The 23,883-nt window shown below is 31.6% G+C and overlaps 1 protein-coding gene across 1 annotated transcript; it reads right to left on the bottom strand.

Annotated features, from left to right (window-relative positions):
• Positions 1 to 7,850: 7,850 nt before the first annotated feature.
• LOC111415732 (misexpression suppressor of ras 3) lies at positions 7,851 to 22,981 on the bottom strand. Its single transcript, XM_023047557.2, has 3 exons — positions 22,702 to 22,981; positions 11,510 to 11,892; positions 7,851 to 8,666 (listed from the first exon to the last, which is right to left on the bottom strand). The coding sequence occupies exons 2-3, from the start codon at positions 11,888 to 11,890 to the stop codon at positions 8,121 to 8,123; spliced, it is 927 nt and encodes a 308-aa protein (XP_022903325.1). The 5' UTR covers positions 11,891 to 11,892; positions 22,702 to 22,981; the 3' UTR covers positions 7,851 to 8,120.
• Positions 22,982 to 23,883: the final 902 nt, after the last annotated feature.

Raw genomic sequence — 23,883 nt, 5'->3', positions numbered from 1 at the left:
ATAAAAATTTTAAGAAAAAAAAATAAGTTACCTCAAAACATAATAATGATGATAATGATGTTCTTAGAGTTTGCGTGTACATGTTTAGGTTTACTTACGGGCTTATTGGACTGAGACGTGTAAATACGAAATGATACGGCAATATATTAATAATAAAAAAAAAATAGTGTATAGAGTAGAAATGAAAGCCTCGGCGAGTGTATATAATATATTCATTAATTTTTTATTTTAGAGTTTCCTGTTATTTATTATTATCTTTATTGATACGTTTGTAGCAAAATAAATTTTTATTTTTTATTATTTCGAATGAAAAGGTGGAGTTAGAGAGTGATAAAATTGATGATGTATTTAAAACACGACAAAAACTTTTTTTGAGTAATCTTCTTTTAAATAATTTATCAAGATTTACTTAAAAACAGATTTTCTTTAAACGTCAAAAATGTTTATTTTATTCGTGTTTTGTAATGTTGTTAGTTTGAGACTTAATAAGGTTCATAATATAAAAGAAAAATGATCGAGTTTTGCAATGTGTAAAAAAGTGTTAGTTTTAGTTCAATAAAAATATACAACAATCTAAGCTGAATCACAACTAAAAGTAGGGCTGTCATTAGCGCAAGAACTAACGAATGTTTCTGGTTCTAGTGTTGGTTCTATTTTTAGTTCAATAAAAATATATAACAATCTAACACTGAATAACAATTAAAACTAGAACTAACACTAGAACTAGAAACATTCGGGTTTAGCCACACATCTTTCAAGACGGCTAAACCCGAATGATTCCAGTTTTTGATCTTGTGCTAGTTCTAGTATAGTGCAAAACTAACACTAGACCTAGAACTAGAAACATTCGCATTTAGCCCCACGTCTTTCAAGACGGCTAAATCCAAATGAATCTAGTTCTAGGTCTTATGTTAGTTTTAGTGACAGTGCCAGTGCAAAACTACAACTAACCCTAGACCTAGAAACATTCGGATTTAGCCGCACGTCTTTTAAGACGGCTAAATCCGAATGATTCTAGTTCTAGGTCTTATGTTAGTTTTAGTGACAGTGCTAGTGCAAAACTAATACTAGAACAAGAAACATTCGGGTTTAGCCGCACGTCTCTCAAGACGGCTAAACCCGAATGATTCTAGTTTTTGGTCTTGTGTTAGTTCTAGTGATAATACAAAACTAACACTAGACCTAGAACTAGAAACATTCGGATTTAGCCCACGTATTTTAAGACGGCTAAATCCGAATGATTCTAGGTCTTATGTTAGTTTTAGTGACAGTGCTAGTGCAAAAGTTAATTTTAATTGTTATTCGCCACTAGATTGTTATATATTAAGCTTAATATGTACAATTGCTCACAAAATTGAGTATACAGGGAAATGGAAGATAGATAATTATGAAGATTTCAAACAATTATTAATTTATTTTAAAGTTTGTGATACAAAATAATCCACTTTTCCAAATAAAATAATCACAATATTAACAATAATAACAAATGATACGAAACGGTATAAAATTGAGTATACAGTTAAGCAAAAGTGATTAAGTTTAGGTTGATGATAAGCTAGAGACTAAAATTTTATGAGATTTTTGTTTCATGACAAATATATCTAAGATGTGTTTCCATAGAACATAGATATTTCTGTGAAACACCGGAGTTTAGACATTTTTCTCTTATGATATATGGTGTCTCTGAATACGCTGTTTCCACAGTTGTCAATGTTTTGTAAACACGTTGTCATTAAAACATAGTGAAAGTCTGTGCTACAATTACAAAGGCACGCATAGTGTACTATTAATGGCTTTGGCTGACGCAGACTACAAATTTCGATACATTAATGTAAGAATTTCTGATGGGGGCGTTTTTAATGGATGCTCTTTGTCAAGAAACTTGCAAATGATAGTTTAAAATTTTCAAAACTTAGATCACTACCAAGAAGAACTAAGCCACACATTATGAAACCATGTGCATTTAGAAATCTGTATGGTGAACAAAGAAGACCGAAGAATTAGAACCTAAAAAATGATCTGTATTGTATCTGCCATGTGTGTGTTGCATAACACGATCTAAAACACTACACTCCTTATGGCAGTTTCAATGTGGAAAATCACAAAAATGGCACAATACAACCCAGACAGTGTTCTAACCTTTGCAGAAATTTGGAAGCCAAAGATGTACAACTGACATTTACACAATATACCCCATGAAGGAGAAGTTCCATGGCAATACAAATATACAGGGTGAGTTATTAGTATCCCGGCGGACGATAGTTGCTAAACCGTTTGAGAAAGACAAAAATGTTTTACACAAAAGTTGTTTTATAAGTGAAAAAATATTTTCACTTATACAGGATGTTCCATTTAGGCGTAACGGAAAGTATGTAGATTTTTTAAATGGAACATATTGTATATTTTATCATATTATAAATAGAATAGCTATACAGCGTGTTCATAAAGCTTAGTTACTTTTGATGTTTTTCAAATAGCTCTTTCATAAGTTTTTTAAATGGAAGCCTGTGTATATTGTGTGCTGGTTGAATTGCTCATCAAGTTACCTTTAATAAATGATAAGTATGTCATATATCTAACTTTAGTAGTTTTCCTGATATTTACAATTTAAAGAATTATGTGTGATAAAATATGCGTTATTGTACTTAATATTATATTCTGTCTATTTCTATCAGTTTTTTTTGTTCTTCCTTTTATTATTTGATTAATATTTTATAATGTAAAATAATTTTGCTGCCATATACCAAATTTTAATGCGACTTAGTACTTTATGAGATTTAAAAAGATGTAAGTAATAAAATATGCAATTGTTCTGCCATATAATTTACGACTTTAAAGAAGAAAGGCGGCATTTTGAACAACTTCTAAATAATTTAGTAATTAAAAAAGTTTTTTTTAGCGTTAAGCAGGTTTTGATTCTTATGACAGATGAACAAAAAAGAAAAAACAAAAAAAATGGACAGAATATATTATATTCTGTCACTTTTTTAAGTACAATAATGACATTTTACTACATGGTTTTCTTTAAATTCTAAATATCAGGAAAACTATTAAAGTTACACATATGACAACTAGCACACAATATACAGGATGTTCCATTTAAAAAACTTAAGAAAAAGCCATTTGAAAAACATCAAAAGTAACTACGCTTTATAAACAGCCTGTATAGTGTATCTTTGGACACTATTATCTACCTACTGGCTTTGACTATTGTCTAACATAGTTTCAAGGCAAAATCCAAAAAAATGTCATTGTTACATCGTTTGCAAAAAGATCCTGTAATAGGCATACTTTGGAAGAGCAATTGAATATCTCAGGAACTATGAACGCTGTGAAATAGTAACATATACGGTTGTATAAACAAATTTAGTTGTATTCATAGTATGATAAAATATACAGGGTGTTCAATTTAAATAAATTTACGTACTCTCCGTTACACTTAAATGAAACACGCTGTATAAGTAAAAATAATTTTACGTAATAGAAAGTGATGAGTCAAAGAAATTTTGTATAAAATATTTTTTTGTTTTTCAAACGGTTTAGTAACTATCGACCGCCGGAATACTAATAACTCACCCTGTATATAAGAAATGTATGATTAAACTTACAAATGACAACAATTTGACTTTTGAAATTTCTTCCATAGCTGATTTCCAAAACTTTCTATTTTTATAGTTTTTGAAGAAGCCGTGCCATAAGTTAATATTGGATTCATATCATTAGATGATGACATGAGATTTGTGTATTCGCACCTATATGTTTTAATATGTTGTAGAGACCCTACATTGGCGTCAATTATCGCCTGCATTCGCCATGAATCTTTATGGGGAGAAGTTAAGTTTCAGTTAAAAAATAACAAGTGAAAAATGAAATTTGTATAATTTAGGATAGAATCTCGATAAACTACACCAAAAAGTTAGTGGACTCCAGTGGTTAATACGTATTAAGCGTATCAAAACATAATACCAACCTAAACTTAGTCATTTTTGCTTAACCGTATATGTACTCAATTTTGTGAGCAACTGTATATTAAGCGCTAGATCTAACGCTAGACTTAGAACTCGAAAGTTTCGTCTTCTGAAGACAGTAATAGCTTACAAAAGAACAAAGTTTGTGGTGGTTCTTTTAGATTTAACCATTCTTGACTTCACCGACTTTTTTTTTTTTTTAATGTATTAACAGTCAAAATGACATTTTAAATGACGTTTGAAGAAAACTTATTATTTCATTTAAACATACTCATTAATGATTTTTTTGGTACTATTTCAAAACGCATCAATTATTACAATTACGGTGCTACAGTAACGCATAAATTTATTTCGAATTTCTTTAAAAAGAGAAGATTTTATTTGTTACTTTAAGATTTTTTTTTATTAAACGAGTAGATCTGAACTATGTGCAATAAAATCTTATTATACATAATAAAAGTACGCCACAATAAACAGAGTGACTAAAATAAAAGTTAAGCGCATATTAGAATATGTACAATTAAAAGAATCATACTACCTACATACATATATTAGTTCAGCAAAAATAAATAAATAAGTGGAAGCACACAAGTTGCAAAGAAATAACTTAAAAAAAAACTTTATAAAGACCTATTATATTTATCTTGTGTGTGTGTTTTAGCAAATACCAGAAGTTAAATAATAAACATAAAAAAAATGAGATTGTAAAAGATTTGTAAAAGTCCTACAGAATCGATGTAGTAGTGTAATAATAATTATAGGTACTGTTGCTATTTGTTATTACTCGATGGTTGTTAAATAGAATTTATAAAAAAAACTATAGTAATCACTTGTTAGAAATGGCGGTGGGATCAGGCCTCAGTGCTCAGACTAAAAAACCTAAAGAAGAACGTAAAAAAATGAAAGTAAATAAATAAAATGAACACGATATTAGTTTAGATAGAAAACGTTTAGATCGTGACGTAACTCTGGTTTGTTAAAAAAATTCTATACAATTCGTCGGCCTACATAGGGACTTTGGCATGTTTTCACTGAAAAATCAGCGTCCTACGTGCTACGAGGATCTAATCACCAACGGCACGAAAAAAAGTAACATGTAAAAAAACCTTTAGAAATCTATAGCGATATTTACATTTTTTCATCAACATTTTTTTTGTACCTTAAAGAAACATTCCATAACTATTTTTTTTAATCTAATTTTTTTCTTTTTAATAAATAATTTACAAACGAAGTACTTTTAATCATGTTTTTTAATTATTATTAATGTTCTCTTTTTGTTGTTGTTGTTTTCTGTACATTTATTTCTTATTCTGTATGTATTTCACTTTATCTGATGTATTATTTCGTCGTTTATAGAAGAATCTCATTTTTTCCAACTGTGCCTTTGCCACAATTAATAAGTTTTTGAATTCATACTGTTCTAATTATACCACCAAGTCATTGTATTATGTGTATTTATTATGAACTTGATGTGTCTCTAATTAAATAAAATTAATGTCCTAAGGATATCAATAAATTTGTTTTTAATTATTTCTTTAAATTCCTCAAATTTATACGTGCGTTTAGCCGTGCGTCTTTCTAGATGGCTAAACCCGAATGATTCTAGTTCTAGGTCTTGTGTTAGTTCTAGTGATAGTGCAAACTAGATCTAACACTAGACCTAGAACTAGAAACATTCGGATTTAGCCGCACGTCTTTCAAGACGGCGAAACCTGAATGATTCTAGTTCTAGGTCTAGTGTTAGTTCTAGTTTTAGCTTTATAACTGACACTAAACCTAGAACTAGATACATTTAGGTTTAGCCCTGCGTCTCTAAAGAGTCTCTCTTAAATTGCTATCATTGTTACTAACTTCGGGTTTAACATTTTTTATTCTAACTTTTTTGTTTTTTTGAGATCTTTGGACTCATTTTAAAGGTTTTTTAAAGAAGATGACAAATATGACAAAATTGACGTTGACGTTTCAAACCGGAAGTGATTGTATTTCCATTAATATTAAAGTTGAATAGGTATGTCGAGTTTAAACTCATTTTAAGGGATTTTTTATGAAGCTTATGAAGTTGACAAATATGTCAAAATTAAAAGTTGAAAGTTCGAACTTTTTGGTTTTTTGTGATAAATGCGTCAAGTTTAGACTCACTTTAAAGGTTATTTTATGAAGATTACGAATATAATAATAAAATTAAAGTTGACATTGACAACTGAAAGTTTTTTTCACAACTAAACCCGACTGTTTCTAGTTCTAGTTTTAATTGTTATTTAACCCTAAATTCTTGTACATTTTAATTGATCTAAAAAATGTTTTTTGATTTAATCCACTTACCTTGCTTATAATTTCATCCATTTACCCATTTTGAATTAAATACAACCTTTAAATCCTATTAATTATGTGTTTTTCATTAAAAAAACTTAAATTCAACGTCAATTTTGACAAGCACCTGTAATATTTGGATCTTAATCACCATGGTAACCGAGTCAAGTTGGATAACCTAACAATAATAAAATTATAACCCTCAATATTTCGCTTTATATTTTAATATGTTTTAAATTTTATTTTATCTTTTTTTTTTAATATTTTGGTATAATGCTTAAGTGAAGTACATAAATAAAAACATAGAAATGTTAATTCTTCCAATGACGTCACAGCAAGGCCATATATTCATATGGAGTTGGATAACCTTAAACAGTATGTTTACTCAACGGACCTTGATATTCAATATCGAAACAAGATAAAAAGAGATTTTCCTTTAAATGCTAAAGATTTCTTAATATCTTATGAATTTGTTGAGAATTGTAATTATTGATACATTCATTTTAAAACTTTGGCAACCACTTCATAGATGGCGCACAAAATTTGTTAAAAAACTGAGGTAATTAAAATTATAATGATAATATAAAAAGATTAAGTTTACTTATATTGCAAAATTTATTAATCAACGACTTATATTTGACTTTATGATGATTACGCTCCATCCAGTAGAACCTGAATATATCTACTAACAAAAATGTGGCTCAAGATGAATAGACGCAGATGGAAAGCGATAATGTGAAAGTGTAACAAAAATAGACATAAAACGGTACTAAACAGACGGGCGCATGCGCACAAAAGTGTCAAACCTCTTCCATTTGATGTTTATCGTTTTGTTGTGTCACAGCCAGTCACACCATTATGTTTAAAAATGTATTGTTTCGTGTGCAAAGTTCGCGATAATACAGTTTCACATCACCTGTAAGTATTATAAATAATAAGGAAATTTTATTTTCTTTTTTTTTTCTTTTTTCATTTATTAATTTTGTTTTAAATTTACCGCCAAAATTAACGCACGCACATTATATGTCAGTACGCTTCTATGTCTATCTCGGTTCGATCACCTTGCGCAAGCTATCTCTCTCGTTGGCTCAATCCATATTGTATATAATCAAAGAGTAGAACAATTTTATTCGAAAAAGTCGGTAATACAGGAAACGGTATTTCTAAAAAAATCAAAAAGATATTAAACTTTGAATTAGCTTATTAACATTTATTTGGCACTGGGAAACAAGTCTGTATATAAATGCAAAGGAGATAGGCTATGCAGAACTTATTTTTTAATAAATGCACACAAATCGAATAATATGCCTTTATTATTTTTAATTTATCAATTTCGCAGATATATCGCCACATTTCGAAGCTATACAATGAAGATAACTATCAATAACTATTCGAATAAACTAACGTATACCGCGGTAAAAACAATTTGTATATACAATAACACAAAAAGAAATAATTCGGAATTATACGAATGCTTTTTAAAGTTTAATTCAATATTTCTATAGATTTATAAAAATCATTTTTTTTATCTATCTTTACTCATTCTTATTTTAATAACAAAAATTAACAAAATGTAAGAAAATAAATATATTTTTACTTTAAACAAAAAATAAGTAGAAAAGGTAAATTTACGATATAAATACACATATTTTAATTTGCTCCTTATTTTCTACGTGATAAGAACGAAAATTGCTTGTCATAACTAATAATAGATTTGTTTTAGTACTCCTAAAACAAATCTACTAATAAGTCTAATGAAATATAATAAAAATCAGTCATCAGTCATATTTTATATAGTTTATAAGTTCACTAAAACACCCACTATTATAATCGATTTTCCGATTATAATCGTTGACTTCCAAACGACGATTTCGGCACAAATTCTTTTAAAGAAAAGAACCTATCATGATCTTCTTGATCCACTCTAGTGACATGTTGAAAGCAGCAAGGTTGGGAAATATGACTCTTTGGCGGTAACGGAGCTGGTTTCGATGGTTTTTTATCTTTCTTTTTCTTCTTTTTACCCGGCATCGATAACTGAATATTTTCAGGACAAGAAACCAACTTCTCTATGTGATTCCACATCTCTTGAGCGGCGTGTGCATTGTCGAAACTTAATCCTATTTGAAGGGAATGATCAATGGAATAACACATAGTATGGAACGCGTTTCCAGCAACTTTATACGATGTTAAATTATCTATTGTATCTTTCCAAAGCATAAAACACGTTCCTCTTTCTGCTAACATAATCTGAATTCGACGTTTGTCTCTTGCTCGAGCTTCCCCATGATCTAAAAGAACCACCGGGATTCCGGTGTATTTTAAATCCCAATCCGGGGTTGATGATGTTTTTGTGTATAGATTTGCTAACGATCCACTTACAAAAACCTAAAAGAAAAAATAAAATTATTTATTATCGTTTTTGTATAAAGAGTTTGATATAAAAGTACAAAGACATTTTCAAGAACAATCATTTCAAGTCATTGAAGTGAAACGACCTCGGCTCAAGATAACTTATAAACTTATAATTCACTGAGAGAGCGCATTAACATTGACCTTTCGTCGATTAGACATAACATTCCCTTAAAATGTTTTAAAACGTTAGTAAAAGGTAACGAAATTTAATTAATTTACGAAATTTTTCGTTTAAAATCAAGGACAATTGAATCTAAAAGGACTGTTAAATACTTTTTTTTAACCAGAAAATAACGTTAGTATTTGACCAATACTTCACATCACGTGTCACACTCATTCAGCTATTGCTATAGTATTCAGGTTATCTGTCTCTTAAGACGGAAATCGAATGTTTCTAGTTAGAGTATTTGCTAATTCAAAGTGTGAAATAGTAGTTGCCTACACATGCGTGACGTCACGAACGGTCCGTCGAGCTGTGCACCACTTATCCCTGATTTTAGTTCTTGGTCTAGCGCTGCATAACAATTAAAACTATAACTAACAGTATATCTAGAACTAGAATCATTCGGATTTAGCCGCACGTCTTTTAAGACGGCTAAATCCGAACGATTCTAGTTGCGCCACTTTTCGTGGACGCAGTAAATTTGAATATTTATTTATCAGACCTGTAGCTACAGAACGACGAAAATCTGATAGAATATTGAGAAAAAACATATTGAGCAAAAACTAATATTTTCGCATAATCAAGTGTCAAAAAAGATGCTAATTCAAAATTTTCGGGAAGCCGTGTTTATTGAAATTAAGAAATGAAACTTATTTTAAATTGAAGCTTAAAGCTTTCTGTTTAAATCGATATATAATAATCGTTGGATTGGATTGGAAAAATATAAAGAAAAAAAATTTGAAACAAAACTTACATTTTCGTATAACCTAAAAGTGTCAAAAAAGATGTTAATTTAAAAATTCCTGGAAGCCGTATTTATTCAAATTAAGGAATGAGACTTGTTCTAAATTAAAGCTCAAAGCTTTCTCTTTAATATGATGTATAATAATTGTTGAGTTGAATTGGAAAAATATTGAGAAAAAAAAAGTTGAAATAAAACTTACATTTTCGTATAACCTAAAAGTGTCAAAAAAGATGCTAATTTAAAAATTCCTGGAAGCCGTATTTATTCAAATTAAGGAATGAGACTTATTCCAAATTAAAGCTCAATGCTTTCTCTTTAAAATGATGTATAATAATTGTTGGGTTGGATTGGAAAAATATTAAGAAAAAAAATGTTGAAACATAACTTACATTTTCGTATAACATAAAAATGTCGAAAAAAGATCCTAATTTAAAAATTCCTGGAAGTCGTATTTATTGAAATTAAGGGATGAGACTTATTCTAAATTAAAGCTCAAAGCTTTCTCTTTAAAATGATGTATAATAATTGTTGGGTTGGATTGGAAAAATATTAAGAAAAAAAAAGTTGAAACAAAACTTACATTTTCGTATAACCCAAAAGTGTCAAAAAAGATGTTAATTTAAAAATTCCTGGAAGCCGTATTTATTCAAATTAAGGAATGAGACTTGTTCTAAATTAAAGCTCAAAGCTTTCTCTTTAATATGATGTATAATAATTGTTGAGTTGAATTGGAAAAATATTGAGAAAAAAAAAGTTGAAATAAAACTTACATTTTTGTATAACCCAAAAGTGTCAAAAAAGATGCTAATTTAAAAATTCCTGGAAGCCGTATTTATTCAAATTAAGCAATGAGACTTATTCTAAATTAAAGCTCAAAGCTTTCTCGTTAAAATGATGAAACTTTCTAATCTAGGTCTAGTGTTAGTTCTAGTTTTAATTGCTATTCAGCGCAAGATTGTTGTCTTGCTGGAATTGGGGTGCTCGATCAACATTTGTGTCATATTGTATCAAATGGTTGCCCAATTTTCTTCCCAATCAAGTCCTACGCTTACGATTCTTGCTGTGAACACAACTGGTTCAGATTGCTCTTTATCTGAATCATTGTTTTAATCATCTTTCTTTGTTTCATGAATCATGTTAATTAAATCATCTTCATTCGGTTCTTCATCAGCTATTATTTCTTCAATATCTGCCTCAGCTAAATCTTCAAAACTTTATCCTGCTATGGTATGGGCCAACTCAGTGATCTGCAAATATTATGGCAGTGACCCATGCTATTTTATTAGCCATCCAATATTAAACAAGAAGGTTTTTAATGTTTATTTCTTTGAATGAGCGTGGTGATTTTGATTTTTTTAAGCGCCTGAAGCATTACAACAGAAAAGAACTGTTATATGACTTTTCGCTACTTTATCACTAACTGATTTGTGAGCTTTGGTTCTTTCCGGCATTTTTTCCAGAATAATTCGGACTCACCAGCATCAGAATATCACACTATTGGTATTGCAATACGCAAATCGTATATTGTAATACCAATACTGTGATATTGGTTGCATACTTGCAATGATGACGTCGGGTACGATAATTAATTAACACACTGTACATTTTTACTAGTTTTTTGTAAAATTTGTCAATTAATCGGGGGATAGGTGTACTTATTCCCGGGATGTACCAATTCTCTTAGATTCTACCGTCCTTGATTTATAACAATATAATAAACAAAGATTAATAATAAAGAAAAAAACCGAGTTTTAATTCAATAGAAATGAGTCACCACATCACTCACACTCGACTCGATCTGAATGAATGTTTTTTGCCGATTACATTGTTGAGGTTCAAACACGATTTGCGAAACGTGGGAATAAAACTTCCAAGAAAAAATAATTTTTATCAAATACTAATTTTTACCTCTGTTTTTAATCCTCTGAAAAATGTTTCAACTTGTTGCTTTTCAGTTTCAGTGACTTTCCCGTCAAGTGTTGGTGCTTCTTCTTCTTCGTCTTTCTCTTCTAACTCGTCGGTTTCTTTGCTTCCTTCACTGCCATCTTCCCTTTCCCCGTAACTACTACTTCCAGACGTCGTTGTGCTCGAATCTCCGCTTCCTTCGCCGGTCGAAGATAATCTCCTTCTACCGACTGTACCACCAGAAATCAACATGGAACAGCTGTCGTATTTTTGCGAGAACCTATTGGTCATGTTGAATTTGTTGTTTGTACCGACGCTGATTGTTGAGATTCTTTGGCCGCCTACACTTTGAGTGTAAATGGCGTATTCGTCGCTGCTTGGCATATCTAAAAATACAAAAAAATAAATAAATAAATAAGGAATGAATGAAGGAATGAATAAGTGGTGATAAAAACGAAGGTTTGATCGATATAGAAAAGATTAAGGTCACGTAAAACTCTAATCAGATGATGGTTTCGGAGGAAATTGGATATTTCCCAATATTAAAAAATATATCTCGCGGTCGATAAAAAAAAATATACCTGTTTACGTTATCTACGTTAGTGATTCACGCCTCAGATAACGTTTTCCCGCAAAATGAGTTATGTGGAAACCCCTAGATATTGCATTGCAACAGTTTTCAATTTAAATTTTCATTTCTGAAATATTAGAACTCTCATAAATAAAATATTATTGCAAAGAAGCCGTAATTGCGTATATTAAGATTAATGCGTTTGGCTTACTTCCTGCGAATCGGAATTCAAATATAACTGTTTTCATACATAAACAATCGATTACTTGTAATTTATTAATTTATAAATTAGTTGTATGCGTACACCAACATATCAAAATAACTTTACAATTAAATGCGATCAAATATACGCTCATTAGTGTTTTAATATTTCGTGGTAAAGTTTTTTTTAAAAAAACACTCAACATAGAGTTACGAGTTACCGTACCAGAAACGTAGAATTTAAAAAGCTTCTAGCGGTAGCAACCTGAACTAATTGCTTCTAGTCGTCGTAGACCAGCAGCTTTTCAACAAACAACAAAGGAATGCGTGTATTCGTCTATATTTCAAAATACAAGAATTCCCGACTCACTTCAACCGTGAGAAAATGTTATGCGATAAAAACTTTTATTAAAAACAAATTTATATAGATCACGAACTTAATAATTGTTTAGGGTACAAGGATACAATTACACGTACTTCCTTCGTAAAGACAAAAGTATTACACCTGCATCCTGAGTAGTAATTTCGCCCTCCCAGGCAAGCGACTGGAAGGTTTGAAAAGCGAAAATTTTCGAAGCACACAGAAGACGCGCTCGAACTGAAACGATCTCTTAATTGGATACTTTCAGATGTAGCAGGATGTGCGATTCAAAAATAGACATAATGTCATCGTACTACAACTTGTATTAAGAGTAATTAGAAAGTGCATCGCGCTTGATAATCCTCTTTAGACTCCCACAACAATGGGAACTCTAATCACAAAAAAATTTCGCAATACGACCTGCGTGCATACACACATAGTTATTGTTTGTAATCGTCCAGGAAGTTTCTCTTCTTAGCTTTGTCGCAATATACCGTCTTTTGTGTGTGGGAGAAAGTTACCCTTTTTTTGTGTTATAATAAAACAAATCTTTCAATGATTCAATCATTAATCAAATAATAGCTAAGCAATATTAAAAGATATATATATTAAAATTAAATATTATCACGGTAATAAAGTGTAAATTTTGGTAAAATTTGATTCTCATTTCCTCCTGAACTTATCCTTACTCAAACCATATATCTTCAGAAATTGTTGTTTAATACAAAAACGGTAGAATCTAAGAGGACTGGTACATCCTAAGAACAGGTGCACAACCAATGGCCCGTTCGTGACGTTACGCATGGTTAGGCAACTACTATTGCACGTTTTGAGGTACTAACAACGTAATGTTGTTAGTTTGAGACTTAATAAGACTCCTAATATAAAAGAAAAAACTTGGGCAGTGCGTCTCTTAAGATGAACTAGAACTAACACTAGACCTAGAAACGTTCGAGCTTAGCCGTCTTTAGAGACACAGGGCTAAACCCAAATGTTTCTAGTTCTAGGTCTACTGTTAGTTATAAAGCTAAAACTAGAACTAACACAAGACCTAGAACTAGAATCATTCGGGTTTAGCCGTCTAGAAAGACGTGCGGCTAAACCCAAATGTTTCTAGTTCTAGATCTAACGTTAGTTCTAGTGACAGTCCAAGTATAAAACTAGAACTAGAATCATTCGGGTTTTGCCGTCATTATAGACGGTCTGAAGTCGCACGGCTAAACCCGAAACTTTCTAGTTCTAGGTCTAGTGTTAGTTCTAGTTTTAGCTCAATACAAATATACAACAATCTAAGCTGAATAACAACTAAAACTAGAGCTAACACTAGCACTGTAACTAACACTAGACCTATATAGAACTAGTGCATCTCTAAAGACAGCTCACTAAATATCAAAAAAGTCTCAGAACATTCATAAAACTCACAAAAGATTATTAACACGTTTATTATTTTGTAATTAACTATAAAGTTATGAACAACATATTTTTCAGACCCCATGTCATCCTGATCTACTGCCCACTTGTCATTTCATGAACTGTATTGAAGTTAGTTGTGCCTATTGCCAACCTAAAATATTATAAAACACACACTGAAATATGAATGGTTACTATTATACTATAGTACTTGGTGGAAGTATTTGGTTTGAATAATGAAAAAGCGTTGTGTCGTTACCTCGAAGAAAAATACATGCAAATTCAAGGATGAGTGACCTAAGCGTTATTTTCGCCAAAATAAAGTTGTTGCTTCAGGTGATGGTTAACCCAACCCATTCTAATACATAAGATGAAGACTACTCAAGGACTACGTAATCACCTTACCACAACGGAAGTTATTACTTTAAACGACGTCATTTAGGAATTGGCCAATTTCAATTAGCTAAATAAACACCAACACCCATAAGTTTTTAAGTTCACCAACAGACTTTCACTTTTCTTATTAATCGTTGGTTAATAACAGCAGTCGATTTTGTGCCCACTTCATATTTAGCTCCGCTCCAGACTCCAATTTTTGCTGCAATTAATCTTATTCGACTTTCAAAGTGAGAGTGTAGCCCCTGTATTAATAAGTCTATCTGCTATATTTATGTCCAATTTGGGTTTAGATGTGTTTGGCATAAATTAATGACTCATTGATACGAAGACCTTATTGGTGATCTTGTTGTACTTAATATTACATCATTGATTTTCTTTATGGATCGTTTTCCAGAAAAGCCAGAGATGACGATTTTGTTGTGTTATGCTTTTCGAAATGTTTCGGAATGTTTAAGATAAACCGCCCATTGCTTTTTTTATCAACTAATATAGCATATTGGGCACTTTCGGGAATGACGTTCCGTGACTTCTGGGAGAGGTTTCGATGATCTGGAGAGTTAGGCTCTGATTCCTATATATATATGAGATACTAGTACATAAAGCAAAGTGTTGAAGGCTCCACTTTCAGTTTTTGGAGAAGTAGACGGATTGGAAGAATCTGTGATTCATTGACTTCTTGATAGTGGCAAGATGTGCAAAATTATTTCAAGAACACCCTGAATGATTTGGTCATGATAAAGGATAGGGACGTCAAAATGGAAAAAAAGAACAGAGGACAGCATCGACGATTTATGAGCATTCTACAACAACTTATAACAAAACTATGAGTTGAGTAGGTTGAAAAATTGTGAAAATCTGAAGTGGTGGTGAAGAAATGTAGGTGCTTGCCCATTTCGGATAATGGCTTGTTGACACTGGCGAAAAAATCATTTTGTAGAAGATAGATCTATCGTGTTCTAAAAATTGAATATTTTAGCTGTAAATTAAATTACCATTTCCTAACTCGTCATAATAAAGTCGTGGAATTTCTTAACTCCCAAAAAAGAGTAACTTCAAAGCAATTTGAGAAATCTCCTCATAAAATCCAAAAATTGACGTAATCAATTAAGCAACCTAATGACTCATATTTGATGAATTTTGATACAGCGATAGACAACGTCATGTTCATATCGCCCAAGAAGTACTAATTCATAAAATTCTAAATAAAGGTTCCACAAAGCTAGGAAATGAATTATTTATTTAACGCATGTCTAAACTGTAGTATAAAGCTTAGAATTGTGTTGGCCAAATACTAAGCTGCAAGAAAATATCTGGAACTAGACTGGCCAAATTCTAAATTACAACGAAATGTTTAAATATACACTGGAAAAAATCTAAACTGCAATCGAATTACATCAGAAAAGCTAATCTAAACTACAACAGTTTGTCTGGAACTAAGCAAAGATGTTCTAATTATTAAGAGAGACATCCGCCTAATTTTTTTCCCACCAAGCTAGGAAGCTAATTATTTATTTAACACATGTCTACAACGCAGCATATGCTTTCTACGAAAATTGCTTAGGTGTTCGTAAATCGTAAAGCATTATCTACAAGCACAACAAGATTTTTAATACCATCGCATATGGGAAGCGGAATCTTTTGTGGGTTAAGAATGAATTGATGATTTAAAAATTAGCTCCATCATTTTTTAACTTTTTATTTTCCTATAAATATTACAAGTAGCTAAATATCATAACACAACAATCTCAAAAAACAATGATATCTCTTAAACGAAAGAATATAAGACATAATCGTGACTCCCATGGTCTGCTTTTTGGTTGGGTTGAATTTACTATTTATTTATTTACTGATGTTTGTAAAAAGCAGTTGTAAAGTTTGTAAGGTGTCTCTACTTCATTTAGAGCTAACCCTACATATTCAACTTCATTGTTGAAGCGTAAAGGTATCTTGCACAACCAACACGTTTGATTCTATAACAATATAAATAACAAAAGTAAAAATATACAAAAAAATTTCAAGAACTTAGATACCATCTGTCGCCATCCATCTACTGTTAGTATTTAACTCTAAGTTATTCAAATCAATGCTCGTGATGAATTAACGTTTTACGTTTCGTTGCACACCGCCAGGTTAAACTTGCCACAAGATTTACATGCCATAACGGTGATTTTTAATGTTCGCCTGACGGGGGAAATGGCCCCGATTATTTATCGTTTTCAACCTGCACAGGTCATTGGTCATCCCAAAACGTTCAGCATTAATAAGTTTTTGAGCTTTTTAATTTAAAATTAAAAAAAGAATAATCATGCGACTTCAATCGAAGATTTCTCTTAGATATCTCTCCTCCGTTTAAAATATCTGATTTCACGAGGCCGTCGGCCGGCGACTTCATCGATTTTGCTTTTAGATTTCTATTTCGATACGCAAGGAAGGTAATTATTAGGGTGTTCGAACATCGAAATATTCAATTAAAATTATGTATACCATAAAAATGCTTATATGGCAATGTTTTATTGTTACGGAATGTGCGAGTTGTGTGTTACAATGTGCTGGAGGATAAAAGTGTAAATTTATACCGTGCATTTACATTTGGCATTTAGAGAAGAATCCAAGTAGGAGTCGCTTAAAAATAAAAACATTCGAATTTTGTAATTTTTAATGTAAACAGCAAATAAAAACAGTTTTAATGCAATCGAACGCATTCCTGATACGCCAATTATTGCTCAAATATTTGCAATGGAGAAATCTTCGCGCGCATTTCTTATTTGCTAACCATATCTCGGAAAAGTACATTAACTCAGAGGCAAACCCATTTAGATAAACAGAACCGGGGCATTCCTATCTTGACACCATCTACTAATGGCCTTCGTTTACACAATCCAAAGAAATAATAATATGGATTATACGACGAAAAATATATACAACGAAAAAAACTTACATCATCAATGTCTTTGGGATGAAAGAAGATGGTGCTCAGGAGATTTAGGGGGGAAGTTGTTGTACAAGGTTTGAAGGTCGTTGACACAAAAATTGAGTCCTTCGAGCGAGGTATCCCAAAAGATAAGTCCAAGTTTATTGGGTAAAGTATACTAAAGTGGTCGGTTTTCTTCTTGAAGAAAAGGTTGCGTCATAACCCTGACGACGACTCGTCAAGAATTTATTAGTCACGATGCAGGGGCATGAAAAGAAACAGCCGGTAACCAATAACAACCTACCCACAACAAAGCAAAAGAAGAAGTTTTGTAATGAAAATTGCAAACTATGTATGAAATTCCAAAACGATATCATGCTTTCTTTGCTAATTTTATTGTGGTGTTTTAAAAAAACATTTCTTTCACATCACGTATTTTATTTTCAAGAAACGTGACTTGCTCTTGTTGCAGGCATATTCAACATTCTTTAGCACCATATCTGAGGGCAACAATAAAAGCATTTCTTGCATACGTTATTTATAGACGCGTATTATCTACCATTTCCCGACCTTTACGATAATGATATTGGCAAGGTTATAACGGTTTCATTGACCCAAATCATTTGGTCTTCACATGTTGTCCTTTTTCTCTTAAATAATAAAATAAAAATTCGTATCCACGTGAGAAATCTTATGATAAAATTGGAAATCATCGATTACAAAATCTTTTCATAATTGTTATTTAAGTGGCGCACGCAGCTCGTTACGGGTGATTTCTAGTCACGAAAGTTGACCCGCATGACTAAAGCACATGCAGCAGCAAGCAATCTACTTGGTTATCGAACTACACTAATAACAGATTAAATATGACTTTCTTTTTTTTTATTATATTTTTACGGAATTAGACCGAAACTAAATTTATTCTATTTTATAACATTATTTAGGTGAATAATAAGTCAATTTATGAGGTGACTTCAATCGAATATCACTAATTTTCGTCTCAAGATAGGATCTGGAACTAGACTGGCCAAATTCTCAATTACAAGGAAATGTCTAAATATACACTGGCAAAAGTCTAAACTGTAGTTGAAAGCTTACAATTGTATTGGCCAAACACTAAACTGTAAGAAAATGTCTGGAACTAGACTGGTCAAATTCTAAATAATAAGGAAATGTCTAAATATACAGTGGCAACACTCTAAACTGCAATCAAATGACCAAATTTTTAGACTTTAGAGATGTTTTAATTATTAAGGGAGACTTGGTGTTGCATTATACCAGATTTTGTGTTTCTAAGTTAAATAACTTTTATTACAGAAATTGTTAAACCGCCTATTTGACATTTGATGACAATCGATTTACAGATAAAAGATGTTTTTTTATTATTATCCACTTATTAAGACAGGTTTAAGTTTATGTTATATCAAATTTTAAGATTTTAGGATCATCAATTTTAGTTATAAAAACTTTTTAATCGTAAAAAACGTACAAAGTTGTTAATAACATTTAAATACATTCATTTTCCCGCTCGAACGTGACGTCACATACGTTTAAATACTATCCAAGTATTCGTATTGGTTCTTTGCAACCATAATGGCGGAAAGTAAATGGTAACCAATGGCAACCAACGCGTAACCAAGCAACGGATATCGTGTTGACTACCATCAAAAATATTAGTTATTTTGAATAACTTTTATTACAGAAATTTGAAACGATCTAAAAATGTTTTAAAGAAAAAAATTGCAAATTTGTTCATAACATTTAAATACATTCATTTTCCCGCTCGAACGTGACGTCACATCCGTTTAAATGCTTATGGTAACCAATGGCAACAAACGCGTAACCAAGCAACGGATATCGTGCTGACTACCATCAAAAAAATTACTTTTCAATATCGTTTTTTTGACGTAATGATGTATAAATAAATGATGTGGCCTTCCTTTAACATAATAACTTTTAAGAAAACCCCCATAATGTGCTACTTACATTAATTGAAATTAAATCACAAGATTTTTGAAACCAAAATATTAAATAATGGTGGAAAATGTCATCAACCCAAAATTCTTCAAAAAATAGTGTCAGATTAATCTGCAAGCACTAAACTTGATGACAAAATCTTATGTGCTGTTTGAATTGCGGAAGCGACAATTTGTGGCGGTGTGGTGATAGCCGATTTGATATGATGCTCCCCGAAAGATGGAGTCAGGGGTGATAACAAAGACTCAAAAGCAGATGGATCACTAAAATGATCAAAAATGTTAGTAAATGTTCTTGCTGGAGTTTAGTACAAGAAGTCGTGAACCCTTTCAGGAGTTTTTGCAGCGGCAAACAAGCGGCTGTCGAATGTATATATACGATATTGTGGAAACAGTTGTTTTTATTGAAGAAATAATCAAACAATACAAAATTAACTGAATGCTATATATTATATAATATTCTATAATATTATATAATATTATTGGCAAAGCAAGAATAAAAGAACAAAATAAACAAATGACAAAAATATTAGAGACAAAATATCAATGATATCAAAAACTTAGTAGTCCAAATATAAGTTTTCTGGTGTATCCTTTTTCCCCCGTTTCTACTACTACTACTAATATTTGATCTGCTCGTGGTATATTTGGAAACATGGCACAACACAGAGGCCTGCTCCACAATCTTTGCACATGAACCTCGATTCTTACCTTTTTTTCACCGTGTATTGTATGGGAGCAGATCCAGCATTACCTCATTTGTGCTTTCCCATTTTTGCGAGGAATTTCTTATAGTCTCACCACTTTTATTTTATTTTGTAAGTTTTTATCCTGTAGTCCACTATTAGAGACGTCAAACTGGTGTACTTTGGAGACAAACTTACGTGAATCCAATGTTAGCTGAAATTCCGCCCGACGTATATGTTGATCAGAGATATCCAAAGCTACTACTTCATCTTCCAACAAGGTTTCGTCGTCTTTTCCAAAGCTCAATTTATTCTCAGAGTAAGGCACCATCGTTCAGCGCATTCCTAATATTTCTCACTTCCTTCCTAGACAGTCCACAATAGGTATTATAGTCCGACGGACCTGCGTTCGGCAATAGACTGGTACTAAATACACGACAATGTTAAATATCTACGACATCCATCTGTGTGAAAAACACAAACTGTCGGAACTGATCGTCGGTGGGCCAAATTAAAAATTTAGGTACGTCCTATTAGACGTCCAGAAGGAAAATGAGTTGCTGTCGGCTGTATACAGCAAAAGTGGTTTCCAAAAAAGTTGATGTCACGATCCTTCCTTAATATTCTGCAGTAATGTGGCAGTATTTAAATACAAAGATATTCCAGAAATTATGAATTCAGGCGCCATCTCCAACATGGCGGCGGTAACGGTCATCTCTTGAGGTTGAAAACTCAGGGTCATCATAAAAACGGCCATCTTTTTCTGGCCGTTTTTTCAGCAAAACTACCCAATGCCTGTACTGCTTATATAACTATGTTGCATTTTATATGGGGCAGTGCAAGTACATAGTAGTTACGAAACTATGATTACTTCGTTCATATATTGCGAGAAGTTAAGAACGTATGTATTATTCTTGGTTTTACCAAGTTCAAGTCATCAAAATTATTATCAGTTAAATCATGGTGTCGGTTTATTGATGGCTAAAAGAGAACACTACGTTCCAGTTTTTGCCGTTTGATAGTATTGAATATGGAAAAAATGTAATGAAATATGTAATCTTCAGATCTCAAAAGATCTTCAATACTCAATAGTTTACAAAAACTTCTCTTTGAATCCTAAATCTTCAGCTTTCAGTAATTGTTATGCCATGTACGGAAGATTCTTATTAGCTTATAACATTAACAATCATTAACTCATATTTATTTCTGCTTAAATGTACTGGTCATGTACATGTTTACAAAAAATGATTAATCGAATATAACTTATCATAAAGATAACCTAAAATCAATTTTGCACTTAACTCATACCAAAAATGACTTTTATTCGACTTTAAACTGAGAATTCGAAAACAAATCTAATCAATAACGCGATAAAGCCAAGCAAAACTTTCAAAACTTCACCATCATAACAAAAAAAAAACAATACAATCTGAAAGGTGTTGCGTAAAATCTTTGTGACCTTATGTAACCTTACACAATTACTCTTGCGCAAAAGTGTGACAGAACGGCGATTTGATGGAATGCGTCGGATAATTTCACGAATAATTAAAGGACTTAAGTTTTTCATTCTCTACTTTTTTTTTAAATTACCGGGGATTATTGATGAGAACTGGCGCCCGTCTGGTCCAAATAAACAAAAACATCTAAATTAAAGATAAATTACTTACAATTACCGTAATTTATTTCGAGAAACACGTTATTATCGTTATTAGGCAAATCATTTTTTTAAAGCGTCACATTTTATAATTATAAATTTTAAAGCCCCCCTAAAAAAAGTATAGAAATCGTTATACCTTGGTAATAATAATAAAAAGCGATACACGATACAGGTAATATGGTCGTAATCTAAATTGTCGAGTTTTATCTCTCGGAGCAAATAAGATTGTGTTTACACTTTAACGTGTTCAGGTACAGCACAGACCAAGATTTATCAATATAGATTGCATTCTTTGTGCAAATAGAAATCCAATTAAGTTAATGATGATGAGAAATTTCAAATTATAACTTAACGTTTCGTATTGAAATCTGACGTTTAAAATGTCAAAATTGACGTTTATCTTGTAAAAAAAAATTTATTCCACGAAATATGTAAATTATTATGATTGTTACACTCAGTTATTAAAAGCGTATAATGAGGTTTATGATTCCGTTTCATTTTTATGAATTTCATTAACACATTTTCGTTGATGGTGTGCTTTCGAAAGATTGGTCATCTAAATATATATTTACACACTTGAAAGTGAATAAGGAAAGCTGTCGAGAAAGCGTAATTTTCGGCAGATGCGTTTAATCTCCTAGAAAATTGTTTAATTACCTTAAATAATTTCGAAAACTATTAATAAACGTATAAAGATTATAAATTGCGGTTAGAAAACGTTATTAATTTTTATGAAAACAAAAAAAAACGGATGTTGCAAAATATCGGAATTGTTTAAAAGAAGTGTGTGTATTGAACAAACAAATTTGTTATTAATTCCATTGTATCACTGTAGAAATACTTTATTCCGCAAAACAATGCGCATAGCATGTGTAAGGCAAACATGGTTTTTAAAACCAGGTAGAAGTTGACTAAAACCGTCTTTTTCTTTCATTCTTTCATCACGAAACCCTCCAGTTGTAAAAATCCTTACTTTTCTTTCAAAATAATTCATAGAATTGAAGAACCTGTTACTCATCTTACCTGTTATCTTCTTTTGGGATCGTTCAACTGACACAATCCGAAGAGGTAAAGTATCCTCAATATCCAGAGAGTTCACACTGACAATAATGAAATAATAGAGTTAAAACGAACAAAATTTACAATAAAGAAACAACACAGTTTGAAATCGATTGATTTCACACTAAAACTAACAACAATACAATAAATGTTTATTTTCACTAAATCATTGAACGTTTTCGAACAAACGAAACGCGCAACGAACAAATGAACCACACCGATCGGAGGTTGTTTGAAAATTGCCGACCAAGCGGCAATTTCAGCGGACGCTCGTTGATTCAAACTGTGCGCGCGCAACATTCCGGAGACTCCGGGGAATCCAGACTTAAAGAAATTTACTTTTATTTAAAAGGATTTCTTATAATTTTTGGTTAATAAATCCGAATTTCAAACAAATGTCATTTTTATGTCAAATTGACTTATTTAAAAGTATAAATCATCTAGCATTTTAAGAATGAACTTATAGTTAAGGATACCATCAAAACTCATCTTTTTTTAATGATTATCAAACAATAAACACATACGGAGAGCACATTTTCCCGGAGCGGTTTACGTCACCGTTCCATTTGGCTTTATTTTCTTAATTGTACCGCCGCCGCTTTTGTGTTCCACTCTTTCCTTCTACTCCAGAGAGTGCATTACAAGAAGAGAAGACGTGCACGTCAAGAACACGTGACGAACGACGACTGCAAAGTTATCTCTATATGTGTGTGTCCCAGACAGTCACATCTCTTTATAAAACTTCTTTTCTTATTCGGCGTGCAAGTTTTGAACTTGTGGTTTTCAAAACCGTGGAAATGTTCGCAACCTAGTTTCCTTTCATCTTTTAGTTTTGTTTTACTGCGAATACCATTCTTCATTGTTTATTGTTTTCTTCCTCGTTTTAGTACTTTTAAGTACTTTTAACAGTTAACAGGTTAAAGATTTTTCGGGCCCGCTAAAAAACAAATAACACTTTAGATGCCAATTTCATTTTAATAAACATTATTTTCCATTAATGTCAAGGTGATTAACGCCTACAAGATTTTATCACAATTCTCGGTTGTATTAAATTCCTTATAACAACAAGCTGTGTTGAAAACGACAAATTGGGTGTAGTTGTAACAATTCAAACTTGTTGACATACGTTTGCCATAAAATTTCCTC

Source organism: Onthophagus taurus, chromosome 11 (assembly GCF_036711975.1).
Source record: "Onthophagus taurus isolate NC chromosome 11, IU_Otau_3.0, whole genome shotgun sequence".
Taxonomy (NCBI): Eukaryota; Metazoa; Arthropoda; class Insecta; order Coleoptera; family Scarabaeidae; genus Onthophagus; species Onthophagus taurus.
The sequence above is the reverse complement of the archived record's forward strand: the minus strand, read 5'-3'. Positions and strand labels throughout refer to the sequence as shown.

Coding starts and splice junctions, on each gene's coding strand:
- LOC111415732 (XM_023047557.2), bottom strand. CDS start 11,890: ATGCCAAGCAGCGACGAATACGCCATTTACACTCAAAGTGTAGGCGGC. Junction 8,667..11,509: donor TCAGAGGATTAAAAACAGAG/GTAAAAATTAGT, acceptor TTTTTCTTTTAG/GTTTTTGTAAGTGGATCGTT.